This window comes from Mesoplodon bidens (genome assembly GCF_964165515.1).
Source record: "Mesoplodon bidens genome assembly, chromosome: 7".
Taxonomy (NCBI): Eukaryota; Metazoa; Chordata; class Mammalia; order Artiodactyla; family Ziphiidae; genus Mesoplodon; species Mesoplodon bidens.
In genome coordinates this window covers 113,863,664-113,888,168 of record NC_138164.1, presented here as the reverse complement: position 1 = coordinate 113,888,168, position 24,505 = coordinate 113,863,664, and the positions used below count along the sequence as shown (strand labels likewise).

The following is a 24,505-nucleotide window of genomic DNA, read 5'->3' as shown; positions in this document are numbered from 1 at the left end:
GGTGTTTTGCCCCGCGGCTTCTGGGACCTTAGTTCTCCCACCAGGGTTTGAACCTGGGCCCTCGGCAGTGACAGGATGCAATCCTAACCGCTGGACCGCCAGGGAATTCCCTGGATAACACGTTTCATTTGGGGTCATGGGGGGACTCGTGGAAGAAAGCCCTCCCCCAGCCCCCTCACTCCCTATAAGCCACTTCCCAGAAGAGCCGCCACTGACAAACCCAAAAAACATCAGAACATTCTGCTGGCCACCCCCCTCCCACTCTCCCTCCCCCTCAGCAGGATCCCCTGCTTCCAGGCCAAAGAAGTTATGCCTGCAAGATCCTGCCTGGGCTTCATTCTTCCTGTTTGAAGGATTATTATCATTTGATTGATTGCCTCCTTTATTCATTCAACAAATATTTTATTAAATCTCATGCTTAAGGGACCAGAGGAAAGGAGTTTGCATCTGGCAGCCGCCCTAAAGGAGTTACAGTATTTTACCCCATGTGTGTCCTGAAATACTAGGTCCCAAACACAACATTTTTTTCTTTTCTTTTCTTTTTTTAATCTAAGTGCTTTTAAAGACTTCTTTGAAATGTGGGACAATTATGGAAGCAGGAAAAAAAAAAGTACCTAGAGCCAATATTTAACTTTGCCTTTGGTGTGTTGAAGTCACCGGCCCATGCAAATCTCTCAGGCATGTCCTATAAAACTGACTTAAAAAATATATATATATTCTTCACGGGGAGATATGGATTGAGGTTTCGCATAGTGGAAGGCTTGCTATTCTGGAAGCACGCTATTCTACATCACAGCCTGGACGCTGGTGTTTGCCAACCCCTCCAACCCCCCTTCAGACTTGCACATCTTGGCGGCAGGAAGTGCTCCCCCTTTGCAGAATACGGGAAATCCCAGGACTCAGAAACTTCCCTAGCTTACTCAGAGACAGGTGGAGTGACCAGCGAATTATCAGGGTCTTGAGAAAAGTTGTTAGCTGATTGCTCGTACCTCAGGTTGGGAGGAGTAAAGCCACCGTCCCAGCTCGGTGCTGGGGCCCTGAGGCTCAGGACACCCCGCCCCGCTTTGGGTTTTGGCAAACCTAGCGATCCCGGAGTCCTGGATAACAACAGGATTCCCGGGCGTCTCCGGAGGGTGCCTTTTCGACTTCAGGATTCATCTGAGTGGTTGGTTTTAATTCCTCCACCCGCTAAAGCTTTTCCCGGCTGGGAGGGCCGCTGGCCGAGACACGCGCCTGCACGCCCTGGACGAAGCGCCCATCCAGGTGCAAGGTGGTCCGGGAGGCTGATGGCGGCGCAATACCCAGGCACAAAGTTTTCATCTGCTCTGCAAACCTTCAGGTGGGCAATCGGCCTCTGTATTTCCGAATCCTGTGAACATAAAACACTCTGGGGCAGGAGCCGGCTGCGCAGAAGGAACTGGGCTTTGAAAAATTCAGGGACTTTCAGGTCCGCTGGGTTTCACCGGTTGTGTGGCCGGCGAGCCACGCAGCCCGGGGCGGGGAGGGGCGGGGCGGGGGGCGGGGCGGCCCCGGGCTGCTGCAACAGACCCCGCACGCCGCGCGCTGGTCGCCACGGCTGGCGGGAGCCGGCCGGGGCCGGGTGGGGAGGGGTTGACCGGCCTCCGGGGGATGCGGGGCGATCTGGGGCGGGGGGCGCACCTGAGTCCCCGGCCGCGCGCGCCCTTTGGCCGAAAGGGGACCCCTCCTCCAGCCTTGCCGGTCCCAACCGCCCGCGCCCGGCCGAGGGGAGGGACGGCCCAGCTGCCCCTGCCGGGAGCCCCCGGCCCGGCTGCAAAGCGGGGCGGGGCCGCGGCGTCCCCACCCCCTACCCGGACACCTGAGCGGCGGCGGCGGCGGCGGCTCCCGCGCTCCGGCCGGGCTGGGCGCGGCGTCGCTCGGGTCCCCGCGGCCGAGCCAGGTGCGCGCGGACGCCAGCCCTTCCCTGGCGGCTCTGACCGGCCCGGACTCTCTGAGCTGCGCCCCGAGCCAGGTGAGGCGGCGGCGGGGGACTCGGTGAGCTTCTCGAGCGGGGCGGGGGTGGCGGGGGCACCCCGTGCGGCCGGGAAGGACAGGAGGTGGCCCTCGGGCGCCCGATCGTCCTCACCGGCTGCGTTTTGGGTGCGTCTGGATTCCAGGAGTCAGCGGGTCCGCGCAGTCCCGGGCCCATAGAGGCTGAGGATGTGGGGTTGGGGCAAGGGTTCTTCGCGTCCTGGTGGGGGTCGCTTCTCTGTAGAGACCACCCCCCCCCCCAATCCCCCTGTCTTCATTCAGGACTAAGGGTCGGTTTAAAATTCTTTGGAAGCGGTCTGGGGGCAGAGCGCAGGAGCACCGCCTTTGTCCCCCGCGCGCATGAACCCTCTCACCTCCAGCGCCTTCCCTTGGGGTAACGCAGGTGGACCTACCTCGGCACCCTGCCTGAGATCTCCTTGTCCTAGGTCGCCGCCCGCTGGCCTGAGTACCTGGGCCCGCAAGCCCGGCGGCGGAACTGGCACAGGACCGCCAGGGGGCGCTCGGGGGCGGGGACAGGCGCCGCGGTCGCCAGGTCCCCGGAGACCCTGCGTCGGCTCCCCCGGCCCCGCACCGGCGCCCAGAGCCCCCATCCAGGTGCGCGCGGCTGGAGCAGCGGGCTCGGCGAGGCTGGGGCCGGTGCACCTGGCGCAGGCCCGGGGGTCGCGAGTGGATCCCCGGGTCCCCGGGGCCGAGCAGAGCCCCCGCCAGGTGCCCGGCCTCTGCCCGCCGCGCCCCCCAGCCGGGGTGGGGGGCCCGGCTGGTACCGGTGAGCAGCCCCCCTCGCCTCGCCGCCGCCGCCGCCGCCCGTGAATTATGCAGGAGGCTGGCACCGGCGGGCTCGAGTTGCTCAAGTTTCCCTGGCAACTTTCGCCCGGGCATCGCTCCGCCCGCTCCGCCCGCAGCCCCGGCGCCTCCGCTGGGTGTCCGGGCGCCGGGGGCGCCTGGAGACACCAACCGTGCACTCGCCGCCGGAGCTGGGGCAGCTGGATTGTGCGCGCAGGTGCGATCCCCGCGGAGGGCCTCGCTGCCCGGGTTCGGAGGGTGCGGGGATAGGGGTGGACCTTGCTGCCGGGGCCGGATGACCTCGCCGCCGGTGTTCGGAGGGTGCGGGCCAGCGGCGTGCCTCCCGCGGGTCTGCGCGCAGACACTGCACGGGATGGGAGGGCGGGCGCGCTGGCGTGGTCAGTGTTTCCGTGGGGCTGGGGGTGTCCGAAGGGGGCGAGGCCTCTGCTGGTGACAGTGGGCTTTCCGGCGGAGCTTTTAAATCGACCCCGGGCGGCCGGATCTGAGAAGGCGCTCGGGCCCCCAGGTGGGAACTCAGGCCGCGGTACCTGCGGGCCCCGTGGCCGGCAGCTGTGGGCACGGTCCCGGGAGTCCTTAGAGGCCTTCCGAAAATAAAGTGGTTTCCGCGTGGAAGTTCGAGGTTGTAAATTGGATAGTTTCGTGACCTCTTTTTGTTTGAAACTCAAGTTCGAACGTTAATGAGGTCAATCCGCTAATTAAATTAAGCTCCAAGAATCAGAGATAATTTCGGAAGTCCTCCGTTGAGGGCGCCCTGATCTCTACCTGGGACTTGTCCCTCGGCTTTGCTGACCCGGCCGCAGGGAGAGCACGTGGGCGCTGGGTTCGGCCTCCATCCAAGTGCCGCGCTGTCCGCGTTAAATAATAATTAGTGACCACCGATTCCGCGCCTGGGGGTTTCGGGACGACCAGCAGAGACCCTGGAGGCGGCGCTTTTGAAGACCCGAGTTGTCAAACCACTTGTCCGCGATAACAAGGCTGCGTTTTGATAAAGGGGTTGAATATCTGTCTGCCTGGAGCTTTGTGCCCACTGGGGTTTCGGCAGTGATTGGGGGGGGGGAAGGTGGATGTGGCTGCCCTAATAAGCGGGGGTTAGTAAATGGTAGCGTAGATTTTTGCCCAGAAAGTCACGGTGTCCTTCAGGAGGCCCGAGGGAGACCCTTGTCTTAATAGGAATTAGGCTGCTTTACAAGTGTCTGAATGTAAAACTCCTGGAATGCAGTGTTGTCAAGGAAGCGGGTTCCATTATTATGTTGAGGAATTTCTGCTTTTCCAAGAAGAAAGAATTGGGTGGAAAGCTGGTGCTTCTTTGGGCCCCAATGGGAGGGGCTGGAATTCTTCAAGAATCAAAGGGAGCCCTTTACGAATAAAGTGATTTTGCCTATAAAGGTGGTTCCCAGTGGGCACTGTTGACTGCACTTGGCTCTTTGGAACAAATTAGATCACTTTGGGGGTGGGCTTGGGGAGGGAATCTTTTTGCCTCCTGACTCCAGGTACAATTTGCTTTAGAAAGCCCTATTCACGTTCAGGTGAATTTCCCAGAGATTTTCCTTGATTCATTTTTTTTTTTTTTTTCCTTGAAGCGCTTGGGGTTGTGAGCAAGGCCCCCAAGCTGGCACCTAAGGGTCACCAATTTGGTCCAAGCCTTGGGGGGCCCTATTTAGGAGAAGCCTGGATCATTGAGGGTTCGGCAGGGGGTCCGATGTGAGAAATGCCACCAGGAGGAAGATGGAGTTGTTCCAAGATAGCGTTGCATTTTATATTTCATCGGTGTTGGGGAAAAGGATGGAAGAAAAAGCTTGACATACGAAAAACGTGCCAGGAGTTAACCAATGTGCAGAAATACTAGTCGAACTGATTTTTCTAGAAAAATAATTCTTTATCTTACTTGCTTTATTTCTAACTATGTCCTGGAGTTCTAAATGATAGAGTTCTGGTGTCCTTGTCACCTCGGGTGAGTACAGGGGGCTTTTCCAAAGCGGGGCTCAGTTTGGGAGTTGCTAAGGGAACTGTGGGGATGAATCCAGTGTGGATCCCAGCCCCTGACCGCTGAACACGTTTCCCCAGGATTCCAGCTCCTGCTTTGTCAACTTAAGGCACAGCTTGGTCTCAGGCTGTTGGATCTGGAGTCCATAGTTACTCCTGGGCTGGGGCTGGGGGTGGGGGAGGGGAGCGTGGGCGGAAAAACCAAGAGAAAAGTACATTTACGGCCTCTCCTGGAGCCTTGCATTGTCCTGAGCCCGAGGGAGGGAACATTTAGGGTCTTCGATCATCCAAGTGACCCCTGGGGCAAATTTATTGAATCCTCTGCTTTGACTGAGGGGGTAGTTTGTGGATGGGTAGGGAGGAAGGCACCCCAAACAAAGGCCTGGTCTTTTTCATCTTGGGAGCCCCCAGCCCTCACCTGGGACTGATTGGGTGAAGGGCTTGGAGCAGGGCCGGGTGACCCTTGTGACCTGGCCGCTGCACCTGACCCGCCACCCGACTGAGGGGCCTGCCATTCATTCAGAGGTGATCTAGGTTATATCGGAATTTCTCTGCACATTGTAAAAACGAGTCAACAAATAATCACCTGAGGGCCAGAAGCTGGCCACGGGAGACCACCACGGGAGGTTCCAGGCCAGAGGGGAGAAGAGGGATATTGGACAGTTAGTGCACCGTGGGACAGGAGCTGTGATGGAGGTGACCGTTGGGTGCTGTAGGGCCCGGAGAGCATCCCCAACCCTGTCTGGGAAAGGAAGGGGATGGGGGATCTAAAAACACCTGGATGAGGCCTGGGATGTCTGACTGTGTCTTTGCCTGCATTACCCTAGGACCTGGCGGGAATGGTCTGGTTCTTGTTCTGGCAGCTGGCAGGTTCTCACCTTCTGCCTGGCCTGGCGCTGCACTCTTGCTAGAGACCTCATCCAAGTCTCTCAAAACTCCGGAAGGAGAGAGGTGCGATTGATTATTATTCCCAATTTACAGATCAGGAGCCTGAAGCTCGAAGCAGTGGAGCCACTTGCCCCAGACCACACACCTAGTGCATGGTGAGCTGGGATCGCACCCAGGTAGCTTGGGAGAGCCCAGCCGTTAAGCCTGCACACCGCACACATCACCCAGTGGGAGAATTCATCTGGTTAGAAGATTATTTTTCTTGTTACTGTAGTGTGAGGAAAACTGTAGCCAGAAGGTGAAAACCAGAGTTTCTGATCACACTTCTTGATGTGATAAGCCTTTTTTTTTTTTTTCTTTGAAAGCTGATTCAAGAAATGCTTTGAAGGGGCTCAAAACGTTAACGTCATTGGCTCCAGTGGTTGTTCTGAGATGGGTCTCTGGGGGACAAGGATGCATCTAGCACAGGCTTTCCCACCACTCAAGGGGTTTGCAGTTTTAACGGAAGGGAAAGGGGAGCCCTCGCCCAATACTGGGGCAGATCCCAGAGGCTGCCCAGGGCTCAGGGTCGTGAGCTGTGTCGGTCTTGATGGTTATGCCCCGGGGATGGGCCAGCTGAGGCATGTGTCACTTCCGGGGGTTGGGGGGAAGGGGGTAGGCAGCAGAAACCTTCAGGGCTGCTGGGAGTTAGTGGGCAGCTGCAGGGCCCCTGGTGATTGGCTGCAGGAAGCCAGGGCAGGAAGGGGTGGGACAGGGTTTGAAAATTGTCCTTGTGAGGTTGTCAGAGTCCTCTCCTTGACTCTCAGGATGGAATGAAGCCACAAGCTCCAAATGTCAAAGCTGCAGATTTCTTTTCCTTCCTTCCTTCCTTTCTTCCTTCCCTCTTTCCTTTCTTTCTTCCTTTTCTCTTTCTTTTTCTCCCTCCCTTCCTCCCTCTCTCTCTCCCCCTCCCTCCCTCCCTTCCTTCCTTTCTTTCTTGTTTTTTTCTTATGTATACAGTCACCTTTATTATAATTCATGAATCCATTGGAAACTGACATGATCCCTCTATTAAGGCATCTAGATTCTCATGGGCATCTGCTTTCCACTCATTAGAAAATCCAGGTTTACTTGAGAATGGGGAAGAAAAGCCGATATCTTAGTGTCATGACAAGTCCTCACCTCATAGGAAACCTGAAAGGGTCTCTGGGCACCCCCAGGTCACAACACTGTGCCGTCTTCACAGACCTGCCCACACTCAAGTGTCTTCTGGAATTCCTTCTAAATGTCAATGGGCACCTGGGCCACAGAACGTTTTATTGCTCTGCTGGTTTCCACGGTGCAGGTCCAGGGTTAAATAATGTGCCCAAACTTAGCATTTTCAAACTGTCCAGGCTTATCTTCCAAAAGTGGTGTGTTACTCCCTTTACCAACTTTCCCTGCCAAATAGAAACCCAAAGCATTAAGTGTTAACTGCAGAGAAGTCAGAAGGGGCTCCTTTTCTCTCCTCAAACCTAGTTATTTGCATCCCAAACAAAGGCTAGCACCACGCACGCGGGACAGTAGTCCTTCCTGAAAAGGCCAAAGCTGCAGATCTCATATGATGGGCCTCTCGGGCGAGGGGCTTCTGGCCCACCCCACAGAAATTCTGTTTGAGGCCCAGGAAGCAGGCCTGGAGCTCCCCAGAGGGTCCTGCTGTCGGGGGTTCTAGGAACGAACTTCGAGGAAAATGGTTGGCCGGAGTCCTGAGCTGCTGCTTCAGTTAAAAAGGCCGGATTTGGGAGGTGCACCTGGAGGCCTCCATCAGGTGGATAATCATTGCACACCCACAGCGGCTCTACCTTGCTGGGACAGCTTTCTTCCAAACAATTTTTTTTTTTGCCTCTCGACTCCCTTAACGCTGTTTTAAAAAAGCTGTATGTCCTCTCACACGTTTGCTGCAACATTTTTGTATGGAGAGTGCAGATACCCAGCAAAGCTGAGCGAATTGCACGCTGACTTACTTTATACCCACCCCAGCTCCTTCCATGAACCATTTCCCTAGACTTCCCAGGCATTTTCAGGTCAGCCTTTAAAGTTGTGCTTCGTGGGTTTAAATATTTGCCAAGGATGTAGAACATGGTCTGTGAGGTAAATATTGACATTTGAAAAGTAACTGTTCCCTAACTTGAACCGTATCCACTGCGGCCTGAAGTGTGCCTTGACACCCACCTTTCCTTGACAGATACCTGGAGGGCCTTTAGGGGCTGTTGTTGGCTCCTTTCCTTTCTTGGATTTATAGCCCCACTTCCCTGAGGAGTTTTATCCTGACGTAATAGACTTTTATGCTTGTGGGTCTTTTATTAATCGATCGAGCATATTTCTCTGCAAGGAAAATAATACATACATTGATTTTTAAAATTTTCTGTAACCTCAAGTCACTTAAGTATTTTTTAAAAAGTCACTTCTGGATTGAGAAAGCCCTGTGATCAAACACTATAAATACATTACGGATTTTTAGAAATGGAAAAAGGAAAATGTTCCTGGAACTGCCTCTCTCAGCGATGAGGCGGTGGGTGTTTTTGGTATTTAAATTAAAGCTTTAGGTGAAGTTCCCCCTTTGATTGGTATCCGGGAGTCCCCTCCCCACAAGATTCAGAGGCGGCTGGAAGGCCTTTCAAAGGTAAAAGATGGGAGGGGCTGCTGGGAAGAGGGGGACCCCAGGCCTCTCTGTGACTGAGCTATTTCAGAAAAGACTGATTCCCTTTAGACTGGACCCCTTGGAAAGGGTCCACGCACCCTAGTTTGGAACCCCCTGCAGGGGAGGAGAGGGAAATGGGCAAGAACTCAGCCCCGCCCTCAGGGTTCCGTCAGGTGATTCCCCCCTGGGGACAGGGGTGACACCTAGGTGACAGAGTGACACAGGATGCCACCTGTGTGCTCCACATGGGCCAGGCCCTGTGGATGGGGGTGTCACCGCCCCAGACTGTCAACACTCAGGGTTCCTCCCAGGGCTGCACAGGAGAAATGAGAAACAGGGCCCATCATCCTGGCCAGGAGCCTGGACCGCCAGGACCCTTTCCCAGGGGCTCTGATGGACCCATGGTGTGGCTTGAGCCTGAGGAAGGGCAGGACGGAGCAGTGGGCTCTTGTGTCCTGCCAGGTTGGGTCCCAGGAGGCTTGGGGCTCAAGGAGAGGGTCACACATCCTGAACAGAGCTGAAGGCGGGCCTGGAGGAGGGAAATGAGCCTTTGAACCTTCCTGACAATTCAGCCTGGGATCCCTGCGCCGGGGGCGAGGAAGGCTGGGTGGGGGGCGGAGGAGGCAGCTTGATTGCACCCCAAAAAGCACATGGCACAGCAGCTCCTGTCCGGGAGTTTTCCTGACCACACCCCATCATCCAGGGCGGGGTGTGGCAAACGATAGGGATTTGCCTGTAGACCCCATCACCAGGCAGGCATTTCCCCGGGAAAGGACCAGGTCTTGTTTCTCTGTATCCCAGGGTTCCGGAGGGGTACCGGTTCGGAGTAGCCCTGTCCTTGGAGCTGGACAGCATCAGTGGTTCCAGACTTCCCCTCCCACATGTGTATTCAGCTTCCAGAAGTCACAAAACCAGTCAGGCCACTGGCCTGTTCTTTCTTGGCCTCACCCTGAGGGTTCAGACCCTGGCCAGCCCAGTAGCTGCACTCAGGCCTGGCCGCTCCCTGCCACCCACATCCGGGATGTCGGTTTGTGGCAGGTGGCACGTGAATTTACATCCACCAAGATTACCTCTGGGATGTTTACAAAGCTGGTGCACTGGGACGGGAGAGTGGGGAAAAAATCAGCTGCGGTTAAGTGCTTATTTTGTTAAAACTCGGAGTCTAGATGAAGCTGGGGGTGGAATTCCTGAAGACGGTTGTGGCGAGCCTGGCGTGTGAGGTTAATGATTCTCCAAACATGGGGTGGTGAATGGCACCTCTTGGTTCCCAAGAGTTTCAAGGCTTCTTGGCTTTCCTGCAGTGAAATGGTCCAGAAATATGTGGGATTAGGCCACCTGGTGTTGGTGTGTTTTGATTCTTTGGGGTCCCTTCTGGGGAGGTCCCAGGCTGGTGAGTGACAGCGTGGGTGTCTGTGCTGAGTCTGCAGGATTCTCCTCTGCCTCTTGATCTGTTTCTCTTTCTGATGAGGTTCTTTGGGTCGTGGGGGAGGGACATCCGCTCAGACCAGGGTCAGGGGTGTATTGGGGGACCCAGGACTGTCACTGTCACTGTGGGGCTAAACGGGCTCCCAGAGTTGTCTTTCCATCCGTCTCTCTCCCTCGGTGGACCATCTCGATGGCTTTACATTGTGAAGATCAGGGTAACAGCGAGTGTGTGAGCTGTGCAAGGCTCCACGTGCAGACGCACTGCATCCCCACCATAGACCCTAGAAATGGGCACTTGTATCCTCGTGCGCATTCTCCGGGGAGGAAACCAAGGCAGAGGGGGCTGACCTGACTGCCGGGGCCCTACGCCAGGCTACTGTACACTCCACGGTGCAGAATTAGGGACCCGTCCTGCCCCCTCCCCTGTGTCGTCTCAGGGGTGATGCCCAAGCCGACCTTTCTGCTCGTTTCAGGACGAGTGGGCCAGGGTAGCACAGGGCTTCTCAAACTTTTGGTCTCAGGACCCCACTCCCCGCTTTGAAGAGTTTTAAGGACCCCAGAGAGCTTTTTGCTTATGTGCATTGTATCTCCTGACATTTATCCTGCTAGAAATTTAAAAAGAGAATTTAAACATATTTGGTTAGTCATGCATTTAAAACTGACAATACTAAACCTACATGTCTTATTGTAAATAAAATATTTTTATGAAAAATAGCTATTTTTCAAAACAAGAAAAAATGAAGAGTGTGGCAATTTAAATTTTTGCAAAATCTCTTTACTGTCTGGTTTAACAGAAGATGGCTGGATTTTTGTATCTGCTTCTGCACTTAGTCTGTTGCAACATCACATGTTGTGTAGCTTCTGGAAAACTCTGGAGGACACTTGGGAGAGGGTGAGAGTGAGATAACAACTAACGTCTTAGTGTTATTATGAAAATGGTTTGACTTCATAGACCCCCTCAAAGGGCTTTGGGGAACCCCCCCCTAGGGTTCCTTGGATCATACATTGAGAACCACCTGAAGAAGCATGGGACTGGCAGCACTGACAGGGTGTGGGTCTGAAAGCTGGCTTTGCCCTGTAGTCGGGTGGATGCTTCTAACACATGTCCCTTTTCTTGTCATTCAGGATGCATCTGTGAAGTTTCGTTGGGGACCCCAGAAGGTCATCAGGTGGTCCCCACCCCATGGGACAGGCCCGCTGGTGGCAGAGTCTAGGGTGGTGGGATGTGGGCTCAGCCAGGCAGGAGCTGGTTTGATCCACAGCTGGCACTTTGCTCTTAGGGGTGTAACTTGTATGTGTGATGTCACCAGAAGCTAAATTGTGTGGCAGTGACAGCTGGGGAGCCATGGCAACATTGTAAAGCAAGAAGGCTGTTTTCTGCTACCGGGGCGGGGGGGGGTCCACATGCAGAGGGACCGGTGGACAGAGGCGGGGTGGGGGGACCAGGGCAGCCACCGGGAGGGAGGAGAGAACTTTCCATACTTCTTCCTTTCCAATCTGGATGCTTCTGTTTCGTGCCTAATTGCCCTGGCTAGAACCGTCAGTACAATGTTGAATAGAAATGGTGAGAAAGCACATAGTGTCTGGTTCCTGATCTCGGTGGGGAAGCATCCAGCCGTTCACCATTAGTTGTGATGTTAGCGGTGGGTTTCTTGTGGCTGCCCTTTAGCAGGTTCAAGAAGTTCTCATGTTTTCTTTGTTGAGTGTTTATATCTTGAAGGGCTGCTGGATTTTGTCAAGTGCTTTTTCTGCCTCTCTTGAGATGATCAGCTGCTTTTGGTCCTTTATTCTATTAATACGGTGTCTTATATTAATTGATTTTTTGATGTGAAGCCAATTTTGCATTCTTGGGATGCATCCCACTTAGTCATGGTTTATAATCCTTTTTATACGCTGTTGGATTCAGTTTTCTAGTATTTTGCTGAGCTTTTTGTGTGTAGGTGCATAAGAGCCATGGGTCTGTAGTTTTCTTGGGATGGTATCATGGTAATAGCGGCCTCAAAAAATTGTTGGGAAGTGTTCTCTTCTATTTTTTGGAAAAGTTTGTGATGAATTGATATTAATTCTTTTTTAAATTGAAGTATAGTTGATTTACAATGTTGTGTTAATTTCTACCGTACAGCAAAGCGATTTAGTTTTCCATATACATACATACATTCTTTTTAAATATTCTTTTCCATTATGGTTTATCACAGGATACTGAATATAGTTCCTTGTGCTATACAGTAGGACCTTGTTGTTTTTCCATTCTGTATATAATAGTTTGCATCTGCTAACCCCAAACTCCCAATCCATCCCTCTCCCACCTAGCCTCCCCCTTGGCAACCACAAATCTGTTCTCTATGTCTGTGAGTCTGTTTCTGTTTCGTAGATAAGTTCATTTGTGTCATATTTTGGATTCCACATATAGGTGATATCATATGGTATTTGTCTGACTTACTTGACTTGTATGATCATCTCTTGGTCCATGCCAAATGCAAATGGCATTATGTCATTCTTTTTTATGGCTGAGTAGTATTCCATTGTATATATATGTACCACATCTTCTTTATCCATTCATCCGTTGATAGACATGTAGGTTGCTCATCCATATCTTGGCTATTGTGAATAGCGCTGCTATGAACATAGGGGAGCATGTATCTTTCTGAGATACTAATTCTTCATTAAATGTGTGGTAGAATTCACCGGTGAGGCCCCCTGGTCTTGAGCTTGTCTTTCTGTGAAGTTTTGAATTTGTTACCTCGCTCCCTACTTGGTCTGGGTATGTCCAGATCTTCTGTTTCTTCTTGAATCATGGTGGTTGGTTTGCATCTCACTGAAATCTATTTCCTCTAACCATCTAATTTATTGTCACGCAGTTGTTCATAGCATTTCCTCATCCTCTCTTTTGTTCCTGTGAGGCTGCTAAGTGTCTCCCCGTCATTTCTGAGTTTGGTGATTTGAGTATCTCCCCCTTTTTTTCCCCTGATCATTCTAGTGCAAAGTTTGTCAATTTTACTGACCTTTTCAGGGAACCAACTTATGGTCTCATTGATTTTTCTCTATTTCTCTATGTTCTTTTTCATTAATTTTCCCCCTCACTTTTATTATTTCCTTCCTTCTGCTCGCTTAGTGTTAGTTCTAGCCAGAGGAGACAAATCATGAGAAGAGAGATAACCAAGAGGCACCTCTGTGGTCCAGGAGGGAAGGAGAGCTTGGTTAGGGGGCTGGCGGGGAGGGGTGGTCAGGGTGGGCCTCCCTGAGAAGCTGGCACTTGAGCAAAGACTTGAAGGCGGGGAGGGAAGTAGTAAATGAGAAGTGAAGAATTTGATGGAAATTAATGTGAAAACACTTATTTGCACTTAACATTTTTTAAGTTGTGCTAAGATATATGGAACATGCAATTTACCATCGTAACCACTTGCACTGTACAGCTTAGCGGCATTACACATTCACATGGTTAGGCAACCCTCACCTCCGTCCATCTCTTGAACTTTCCGTCTTCCCAAACTGACGCTCTGTCCCCATCCCATTCGGCACACTCACTCCGCCTCCCCCTCCCCCGGCCCCCGGCCCCACCACCCTACTGTGTCTCTCTATGAATTTGTTGACTGTAGGTCCTCGTATAAATGAAATCACACATTATTTATCCTTTCGTGTCTGGCTTATTTCACTGAGCATCATGTCCTCAAGTTTCCTCCATGTTGTAGCCTGTGTCTGAACTTCTTCCTTTTTAAGGCTCAGTAATCTTCCATTGTGCGGATGGACCACATTTTGTGCACCTTTCATCTGTCCGTGGACACTCGGTTGCCTCCACCTTTTGGCTGTTGTGAATGATGCTGCCATGAATGTGGGTATTCAAGCCCCTCCTTTCAGAAAGCGCGTTTTGAAGCGGTGACCAGCCCAAGGCCCATCTGGTCTTGGGATTGCAGGGCTGAACCTCTCCCACCCACTAGCCTCACCCAGGCTGCTTTCCCATAGAAAGAGGCCCATCTTTCTTCTTGAATCTCTCTACAAAGCAGGACTGACTCCGTATGTTGGAGAAATTGTGGAGCACGATGCCTCCCATATCCTGCGTTCCCATCTCCCAAGGAGGAAAGGCCTGGGAACTGGGTCTCACCTTTGTGGGTTCATCCAGGTCTCGGGCAGGACCAAGGGAAGGTGTCGGGGCAGAGAGAGAAGCAGGGAGGGGATGCCCTTCTGCAAGACGTCACTCATTCACTACCTGGTGCCTTCTGGTGCCTCAGTGTTTCTCTGTTCCGAGTCATCCCTACCCTCTTGTCATGAGACGTTCTCCTGTATTCTCTTCTAATAACTTTAATGGCTTGCTTTATATTCGTTTATTATTTTTATGCCATCAGGAGTTGGCCCTTGTGTCAGGCTGGGATGTGATTTGTCTGTTTCAGCACAGGAGGACCTCCCCCCGCCCCTGCTGGCTTTGCCTCTCCCCCTCTGTCACGGATCCAGCTCCCAAGCTCATTTGGGGATTGGTTTTCTATCGATCTGGCTCTAAGTCCACCATGTGTGTTTACAATCCCTTTCAAAGGAGCTTTGAGACTTAGCGGTATGATCTCCTTTAGACCGCAAACAGCCACGTTGCAAATTATTCCATTCTGTGATTGAGAAAAGGAGCCAGTTCAGAGGGATGGGTCAGCTCAGGGCTCCCCGACAGCACGTGGCAGGGCGGGTCAGGCTCAGACATGCCGGACCCAGGGGCTCAGCCAGACCAGGGTGACGCCAAAGCGCTGAGCCGGTGTCTTATCTTCAGTGACTGGACAGATGCTTCCTTGACAAGGGACCCAGGCCACCACCGAGCACTCCTGTCCATTCAATGTGGTGGCGCTAGCCACATGTGGCTGTCGAGCCCTTGAAACGTGGCTAGTGCCACAAGTTGAAGGGACGCTATTCTGTGTGTATTGGGTTCCATAAAATATAAATATTCATTTCAACTGGGTTTTTCTTTTCTTGTTTGAATCGTGGCTACTAGGAAATTGAAAATTACATTTGGTGGCTTGAATTCTATTGCTGCCAGCACGGGTTTGTAGCAGCCCTTACTGGGGGCTGGGATCGGCTTCCTTATTTCTTGTCCCCTGTCCCCCGCCACCCAGTCCCTCCTGCTTCTACCGTGTCGCCCCACTGTCTTGTTCTCAGATGGGGCCCCCTTCCTGCAGACGTGCTTCCTGGGTTTAGCAGCCAAGAATCTTCACTGGAGGAAAAGGGAGAGAGGTGAGAGCCTCTATCATCTCAGCCTTCGACCCCAGGGCGGAGCTCAGGCCCACCTCTCAGAGAGACTGGGGTGGGAGGGGACCCCAGAGCTAATTTAGGATTGATCAGGGTTCTAGAATGTTCATGCTGTGGGGCCCAGGTCCAGCTTTTGGGAGAACATTGGGCCCCAGGAAGGAGAAGGGACCTGGCCAGGTCCCGGTAGGTTTCCTGCTGGGCCCCAGGTCCCCAGGGCCAGGCAGCTTCCCCCAAACCCCAAGGCCACTGTGGGTTGGTGTAGACTCTCTACCCAGACCAGGCCCAGTGAAATAGCTTCTGGGGTTTATTCTCCAAAAAAGCTGGATTCTTACTGGAAGTGTCTGGGAATAATATTATTATTATTTAACATTCATTGCTGCCCCTAGACATATGGGCAGTTTTCTGGTCCCCGCTGGGGTGTCCATGTGGTCCTAAGGCTGTCGGGTTGCGCAGTCACCTGTGACACCCGGCGGATTCCCCAGCAGAATGTAATGTGTGCTTGGCTGTGGGGTCAGTGGCCTGTGGTGGGGTTGGTGCTTTCCCAGAAGACAGGAAATACCTCCGAGGTAACAGACCATCCAGCCAGCTCCATGATGCTCCGTGTTGTGAGGCAAAAATGATTTCTTTACCAGGCTTACTTAATTACATCATAATAAATAAACTCCTATTAAATATTTTCTATTAACAATGCCATCACATAAAATAAAATAAGATAAAATAAGAAAAATAAAATAATAGTTACCTATATCTTTGTGGGTAGCTTGATTAATTATTATTATTATTTGCATTTTGTTGCCAGACTTTGTCAGAATACATTTCATTGCCTACCGGTGCCAGGCACTTTCATGCCTGTGGTCTTGTGGCATCTTCACAATCCATCCCTGGGGGGAAGTATTTTTATGTCCATTTTACAGAAGGGGAAACTGAGGCCCAGAGAGGTGCATTGACTGGGGTTTTGAGACCAGCAGGTGCCTTTGTGCTTTGACCGGGCCAGTCTCAGAGCTGGAGGGATGTGACGATTTTGTCCAGCTTCACTCCCTGTGAGTCTGTCCATCCTGGTGCCCAGTGGCCTTTACTGACCACTTACTACGAAATCTGCCCCTGTAACTCAGTTTGGATAGCCCCCTCCCCCGACCTCTGGGAGTGGGGAGGAGGATGTAGGCGGGGTCAGCTTCTCAAATGTGCTTCTGAACCTGGGCGCAGTGCCTTTGTCCTGGTGGGGATGAGTGTGTGCAGTGTTCCAGAGCATCCTCCTTCAAGGCCATAATAGTCGGGGGTGTTTGGCCTGGAGGATTTTGGCCAGATGGGGAGTATAACGCTGGCCAGGATGGGGCAGGGCTGCAGTTGTTTTACCTCTCTGCTCTTGCCCCAGAATCTTTGCAGCTTTGGGGAGTGTTTGGACAACCCTTGGTGCATGCTTGTGTGTCCTCCAAGTAGGTGGTGCCTGAGCTCTGCCACGTGACTGCTGTGTGTCCTTGGGTGAGCCAGCTGACCTCTCTGGGCCTCAGTTTTCTCATCCTGAGAATGGGGTAATAACACCTCTCCAGTGGCCTTGAGCATTAAATGAGATCATCTACATAAAGTCGAGACTGTTGTTACCGACCAGGGTTCTTGGCCTCCTTAATCAACAGAAATTCATCAGAGGCCAGACAAGAAATTCAAGCAAGGCTTTGCTGGGCCCCCTGCTGTAGCACAGGGGAGCGAAAACAAGTAACAGCTTCCCTTGCTTGCTCACTCGCTGCGGCGATGGGAGGCAGCTGGTTCTTTATATGGGGGGGCGGGTAGGGGTGTGTCCAGGGGTCGAGCTGGAGGGGTGGCTTAGGGGGTTTGCCCACCTCTTTGTGGTGGTGTTCTGTGCAGGGGGCATGCGCAGGTACCCTGCTTTTGCTCCCGGCTCTTCAGAAGCGGCAGTTGGGCTTTTTGGTCTGTTTGTATCTTGTCCAGAATATAGCCCAATTGCACACGCATGCAGTTATTTTGAGTCCCTTATAGTTTCTTTGTATTTTGTAGCTGGAGGAGACGTTTGTCCAGGTGCAAGCACTGCAGCCAGGGGCCCCAGGTGCCTGCCTCTCTCACTCTGATAGGCCTTGGTGTACGTGAGCTGCGCTCATCATCATTATTGTCAACACCTGTATGTACTTGATCTGTTCAGATTGGACCCGCGTCCTGTGCAAGTTGGAGTCCGCCAACTTGCTTCCCCTGTCCTGTTGGGACTGCCTGTTCAGGCCCCGCTGTGGATTCCCGCCCCGTCTGGTCTCTGCAGAGCCTCCGGCCCGAGCTGTAAGTGCACCTGGTTTATGTAGGGGCTCCGGATGACGGGGGTGGGGGGGACCCGGCAGTCCTCCGGGGTACCTGTTGCCTCTGCAGGGGTCATCGGTAGCCTTGGGGGCCCACCTGAGCTCCTCCGCTCCCTGGTGCGTCCGGAAAGTTCCCATGGAGGGTTTCTCAGCGAGGGGCACTCCCCCACCCGCTGCCCCACGGGAGCTCCAGAGGGCTGGGCCGGGCGGCGGAAGGTGCTGTTCCGAGTGGACCTTCTAGGCTCTCAGGTGATGTTCCTGACACGGATGTGCTCTTGTTCATTTGAAATTTTATCCTGCCATCTTTTATTGAAGAGGGAGGAGAGGCCCTGGGAGGTCGGGGTGGAATATTTATTAAGTTAGTCATCCAGTTAAGAGCCCTTTCTGAAAAGCCTGCACGATGACGGGGCCTTTGGTGTCGGACAAACCAGAGTGCAGGTCCGCTTTGCGGAGGCTGCCTGCGTGGCGCACCCGTGTGGCCTCGGGCATTGCCTGATCCTCAGCTGTGTGGGATGGTAACACCCACCTAATCAGTAACAATTAGATGGAGGTCGTGTCAGCTAACAACCTGCAGAACAAAACACTCCAAAACTTTGGGTAAAACGACCACTGTTTATTTCAGGGCCAGAGAGTAAATATTTCATGCTTTATGCTGTACAGCCTCTCTACAAAGCAAGAGCAGTCAAGTGAATGGGCGTGGCTGTGCCCCAGTAAAACGTTATTTAGAGAAACAGGCTGTGGGCTGACTTTGGCCCACAGGCCAATCATTTGCTGACCCCTGGTTTATTTATCTCACAGTTTGGAAAGTGGACCACTTGAGTAGGACTCGGATGATTCTTGTGATCCCTGAGTTCACCTGTGGTCATCCGGTGGGCAGGCCTCACTCACGTCTCCCGGGTGGGCTGGTCGTTGGCAGGGGTCGGGGGGTAACTGCATCATCCATCTCTCACCCCGCCACAGGCCAGCCTGGCTTGGTCACTGGGTAGTAGTTGCAGGGCTCCCAAGAACGGCGAGAATGCATCCCTTTGCTCTGGCCCGTTTGGTTGAAGCGAGCATAATGGCCAAGTCTAGGGTCATTGGGAGAGGACTTCCCCAGGCAGAAGATCCAGGGAGGTGCGCACCCCGTATGGGTTTGGTGTAGCCCCGTCTGCATCTAGTCCCCCCCAGCTGCTGCTCATCATCCTCACCCATCATCGCGGGCACCAGTGGAGGGGCCAGCTGGGGTTTCACACTTTTAGGGGTCACGGGCTCTGTGGTTCAGCTGGCGGGCGTAATTAATATTTTAGCTTTGTTTCTGAATAATTTTACACGAGAGCTGTTACTAAGCTCACTCCCACCTGCACTTTTGCCCTCTCTGGTAATGGAGCCGGGGCAGAGGAGAGTTAAGAGCGTTCCGTGGAGGTCAAGGGCCACGGGGACTTCCCACCAGGTCCTGCTTTTGTGAGGAGCGGTTTCCCGAAGGCAGAAAGAGGCAGGATGGGGGAGCTGGGCCCTGGCTCTGGTCCCGGCTGGGCCGCTCAGCTGCTGTGGGACCTCGGCCTCGGTTTTCTCATTGGGAGAATGGGTAGATCAGCTGAAGTCACATTCCTGCCAGCCCGGACTTCAGCAGTGGTGTAGACAGCACGGCGGGGAGGTGGGGTACACGTTCCCGCCGCTCCCCGAGGGAGCTGCTGTGACAAAAGCCGAGGATCAGAGAGTTTTCCCCTTTTCTCCTTATCCCTGACAGTGTTGGCATTTTGCCCTGTTTTCAGGTTTTTTTCCTCCCTCACTCTGTAAAGTGGATTCTGAACCCTTGTGAGCTGTCGAGAATGAGGTTCTTTTTTATTATGGAGGTGTAATACACAGAACGTAAAGTCAACCATTGAAAACTGTACAGTTCAGTGGCATTTAGTACAAAAAGTGCTAGTTTTCATCACCCCGAAAGGAAACCCCATACCCACAGACAGTCCCTTCCAGCCCCTGGCAACCACCCTTCTGCTTTCTGTCTTTACGGATTTGCCTGCCCTGGACATTTCATGTAAGTGGATCGTACAACATGAGGTCATTTGCGCTTGGCTTCTTTCACTGAGCAGAATGTTTTTAAGGTTCATCCACATTGTAGCCTGTGTCAGTGCTTCATTCCTTTTAATGGGTGAATAATACTCCCTTGTATGGATAGAGCACATTTTGTCTGTCCTTTCTTCTGTTGATGGAGCTTTGGTTGTTTCCACTTTTTTTTTTTTTTTTTAATTACGTGGGATCTTAGTTTCCCGACCAGGGATCAAACCCGTGTCCCCTGCATTGGGAGCGTGGAATCTTACCATTGGACCCCCAGAGAAGTCCCTGTTTCCACTTTTTGACTGCTGTGAATGATGCTGCTAGGAACATTCCTGTACCAGTTTTTGTTGTAACAGCTATTTCACCTTTGGCAGAATCAGGTTCCTCGCTAAGGGAAGGACCTACAGTATGGGGCCATTCCCGCTGCCTTTCTGGATGAGAGGGAGGTGGTGACATTTCCTCTGTTTTGGGGGGTGCCCGTGGGGGGAGCCACCTGTACGTGGTCAGTTAATCCTCAGGACTCCAGGTGGCATCGTCATGCATTCCCATTTCACAGAATTAGCTGGCACGCGGTCGGGGTGGGGGCAGCAGAGCGGGGCTGGAACCAGGCAGATTGACTCTGGGAGCCCTGGTCTTCCAGAGAAGGGCCCCCGGGGCTGGGGCAGCCGGGTCTGTCCAGGGCACAGGCCAGCGCCTCCTGACTCCCAGCCCAGGACACCGGGGCTACTCTGTGCCTGGGGCGTACCCTGGGGGTTACAGAGCTGTTTCAGAACGCTTCACAGTTACGATTTCCATCTCCGTAGGAATGATGGGATGGGCATTGCTAAAAATAGCTGCAGAACGCTGACGGCTAACATTTTAAAATAGTGCAGTAATTTAGTGACTCTCCACGGGCGACAGGGAGGATCAGTCTAAAGTGGGTGCTTTTAAAATTTCCTAGAACCCAGGCACTGCTTGCTTTGTTCAACAATTTGAGGTATATTTCACATACCATGCGCTCCACACATTTAAAGTGTATACGGCAGTGTATTTTTAGTATATTCATGGATTGTACAGCCATCACCACAATCAATTTTGGGACATTCTGGTTCCCCCCAAAACAAACCCCGTACCCATTAGCAGTGCCCCCCACCCCCCCTCCTCTTCCTGGACCCCGGCAACCCCTCATCTGCTTTCTGTCTCTGTGGACGTGCCTATTCGGAGCAGTTTACGTAAATGGAACCATACAATGTGTGAGGTCCTTTTGTGTCTGCCTTCTTTCACTTAGCATCATGCTTTTAGGGTTCATCCACGTGGTAGCCTGTGTCAGTGCATCGTGTCTTTTTGTGGCCGAATAAGATTCCATTGCACGGATAGACCGCATTTTACTTATCTAGTCATCAATTGGTGGACATGTAGATTACTTCCACTGTTTGGCTATTAGGAAGAGGGCTGCTATGAAGATTAGGATACAGGTTTTTGTGTGGACATATGTTTTTATCTGTCTTAGGTGTACGCCTCGAAGTAGAATCATGCGTCTTGGGTCACATGGCAACTCTCTGTAACCTCTTTTCATTAGTTTCATTTTCTACAAGGTACTTTTTAAAATAAAAGGAAACTCTTTATTTTTAAAATAATTGTAATTCTAAGAAATAATACAGAGCTGTCCCCTGTACCCTCTACCCAGTTTGCCCCATGACTAGTATCTTCCAGAACTAAATGTACAACGTCTCAACACAGGGACATTGACAGTGACACGGTCAAGATACAAGTATTTCCATCAGCACCAGGATCCCTCATGCTGCCCTTTTATAGCCCCACAGACTCCCTCCTACTTCACTTGCTTTTCAACCCCTGGCAACCACTAATCTGTCTTCCATCTCTATAATTTTGTTATTTCAGTGATTATACAGAAGTGGAATCACACAGTAAGTGACTTTCTGGTATTGGCTTCTCTCTCTGTCATCGAAACTCTGTAGAGATGGTTGCGTATCCGTGGTCCCTGCTTTCTTATGCAGAGTAGGATTCCATGGTGTGTATGCGTCAGTTTGTCTAACCCGTCACCCTTGGAGGGGCAGCTGGGTTGTTTGCAGTTTGGGGTTGTTATGAAGAAAGCTGCTATAAACATTAGTTTTCAGGGTTTTGTGTGAACATGAGCCTTCATTTCTCTGGGATAAATGCCCACGGGTGCAATTCCTGGGTCGTATGGTAGTTGCATGTTTAGATTTTTAAGAAACAGCTACACTGTTTTCCTACATGGCTGTCCCATTTTGTATTCCCACCAGTAATGTGAGAGTTTGCCCATTTTCTCACAGAATTTTACTGTTTTCTACTTTAGCCACTCCGGTGTTGGGGATACGTCCCTGAGGTTTTAATTTGCATTGCTTTAGTGGCTAATGATGTTTTGATCATTTTTTCATGCTCTTTGGCCATCTAGCTATCCTCCTTTGTAAAATGTCTGCACGTCTTTTGTCCCTGTTTTAATTGGATGGTTTGGTTTTTATCCTGTTAAGTTTTGAGAGTTTTTTATATTCTGAACACTAGTCCTCTGTTAGACATGTGGTTTGCAAACATTTTCTCCCAGTCTGTGATTTGTAATTTTCTCTTCTTCTTCGCAGAACAAAAGGTTTTAATTTTGATGAGATCCAATTTATTGATTTTTTTCTGTGTGTGGATTGTGCTTTTGGCATCCTTTTGGCATTCCTCACCTTAGATCCTGAACATTTTCTCCTGTGAGAGGTTTTTTTCCGCAGTTTTATAGTTTTACATTTAAGTCCATGATCCGTTTTGAGTTGATTTTTTAAAAATTGAACCATGGTTGATTTACAATGTTCTGTTAGTTTCAGGTATACAGCAAAGTGATTTAGTTATACATATATAGATATTTATCTATTCTTTTTCAGATCCTTTTCCATTATAGGTAATTACAAAATATTGAATACAGTTCTCTGCATTATACAGTATGCCTTCGTTGTTTATCTATTTTATATATAGTAGTGTATCTGTTAATCCTAAACTCCTAATTTATCTCTTGCCCCACCCCTTCCCCCTTTGGTAACCATAGTTTGTTTTCTATGTCTGTGAGTCTGTTTCTGTTTTGTAGATATGTTCATTTGTGTCATATTTTAGATTCCATATGTAAGTGATATCATATGGTATTTGTCTTTGACTTACTTCACTTAGTAAGATAATCTCTAGGTCCATGCATGTTGCTGCAAATGGCATTATTTCATTCTTTTTTATGGCTGAGTAATATTCCATTGTATATATGTACCATATCTTTATCCATTCGTCTGTTGATGGACATGTCCTGGCTATTGTTAATAATGCTGCAGTGAACATTGGGGTGCATGTATCTTTTCAAATTAGAGTTTTGTATGGATATATGCCCAGGAGAGGGGTTGCTGGGTCATTGTGTAAGGCTCACATTGATGGCCATTATTTTGTCTATCAATGTCCAGTTGCTCCAACGCCCTTTGTTGTAGGGGGCCGTCCTTCCTCCATTGAGTTGCTTTTATGCCTTTGTCAAAAATCAACTGGGGGACGTCCCTGGTGGTGCAGGGGTTATGAACCCACCTGTCAATGCAGGGGACACGGGTTCGATCCCTGGTCTGGGAAGATCCCACATGCCGCGGAGCAACTAAGCCCGTACGCCACAAGTACTGAGACTGTGCTCCAGAGCCCGTGAGTCAGAACTACTGAGCCTGCAAGCCACGACTACTGAAGCCCATGTGCCTAGAGCCCGTGCTCTGCAACAAGAGAAGCTCATGCACCGCAAAGAAGAGTAACCCCCACTTGCTGCAACTAAAGAAAGCACGCGGGCAGCAGCGAAGACCCAAGGCTGCCCAGAATAAATAAATACAAATATAAATAAACTTATAAAGAAAAATCAGCTGGGTGTGTTTGTGTGGGTCTGTTTCTGGGCTCTCTGTTGAATTCTGTTGATCTGTGTCCCTGTCTGTCCTCCATAACCACACGGCCTTGATTACTCTGGCCTTGTACATCTTGAAATTGGGTAAACTGATTGCCCTCACTTTATTCTTTTCCAAATTCGTTTTAGTTATTCTGGTTCCTTTGCTTTCCCATGTAAATTTCAGAATAATAATGTCTATATACACACAAAAAAATCTTGCTGGGATTGTGTTACATCCAAGTCTTCCCAATTTGGGAAGAGTTGACGTCTTGACTGTGTTCCATGAACAGGGTATGTCTCTCCACTTCTTTAGATGTTCTTTGATTTCTTTCACCGATTCGTGTAGACTTCAGTGTACAAGTCTTGTACGTGTTTTGTTAGATTCACACCTAAGTATTTTATTTTTTTTGAGCAATTGTAAATGGTATTGGATTATAAATTTTGGTGTCCCCATGTTCATTGCTAGTATATGGGGATACAGTTGACTTTTTTTTTTTTGCGGTACGCGGGCCTCTCACTGTTGTGGCCTCTCCCGTTGCGGAGCACAGGCTCCGGACGCGCAGGCTCAGCGGCCATGGCTCACGGGCCCAGCCGCTCCGCGGCATGTGGGATCCTCCCGGACCGGGGCACGAACCAGTGTCCCCTGCATCGGCAGGTGGACTCTCAACCACTGCGCCACCAGGGAAGCCCACAGTTGACTCTTAGATGTCAATCGTGTATCTTGTGACCTTGTTCACAACTCATGTATTATTTCTAGGAGGTGTTGTTTTGGCGATTCCTTGGGATTTTCTACAATCACGTCATCTACAAATGGGGACAGTTTTATTTCTATCTTCTCAGTCTGTATGCTTTTTATTTCCTTTTCTTGCCTTTTGTACTAGCTAGAACGTCTACCCCTATGTTGAATGAGAATGATGAGAGCAGACATCCTTGCCGCGTTCCTCATCACAAAAGGAAAGCATTTAGTCTTTCCCGCCGGTTTGGAATAATGTTAGCTGATGAGATGAGATTTTGCAAATGCTCTTGATCAAGTTGAAGAATTTCCCCTCTTCCTATTTTTGGGAGAGATGTTGTCACAGATGGATGTTGAATTTTGTCAAATACTTTCTCTGCATTGAGTGCTATGACCATGTGATTTTCCTTCTTTAGCCTGTTGGTATAGTGTATTACATACATTTCTTTTTATTTTTTATTTATTTAAAAAATATTCTATGTATGTACGTACGTGGCTGCATCGTGTCTTATTTGCGGCACACGGGATCTTCGTTGTGGCATGTGGGGTCTTTTGTT

The 24,505-nt window shown here is 51.0% G+C and overlaps 2 protein-coding genes across 7 annotated transcripts in view; one reads left to right on the top strand and one right to left on the bottom strand.

Moving 5' to 3' along the window:
• The first annotated feature begins 1,265 nt into the window (after positions 1 to 1,265).
• The window catches only part of SHANK2 (SH3 and multiple ankyrin repeat domains 2), a 546,752-nt gene continuing 523,512 nt past the window's right edge, over positions 1,266 to 24,505 (top strand). For 3 of the 6 annotated variants that reach the window (XM_081238604.1, XM_081238603.1, XM_081238597.1), the window contains exon 1: positions 1,912 to 1,990. The gene's annotated coding sequence lies outside the window, so the exon portion shown is untranslated. Of the gene's footprint in view, positions 1,340 to 1,911; positions 2,014 to 2,715; positions 3,011 to 24,505 lie in introns of those variants that run through there. The other 3 variants (XM_081238599.1, XM_081238600.1, XM_081238598.1) reach the window with 3 other exon arrangements.
• Positions 1,286 to 13,966, bottom strand: LOC308620865 (uncharacterized protein; the record flags this gene model as incomplete). The annotated part of the gene is made up of 5 exons (XM_081240752.1): positions 1,286 to 1,369; positions 2,105 to 2,172; positions 2,403 to 3,363; positions 3,691 to 3,789; positions 13,869 to 13,966. The coding sequence occupies 5 exons, from the start codon at positions 13,964 to 13,966 to the stop codon at positions 1,336 to 1,338; spliced, it is 1,260 nt and encodes a 419-aa protein (XP_081096878.1). The 3' UTR covers positions 1,286 to 1,335.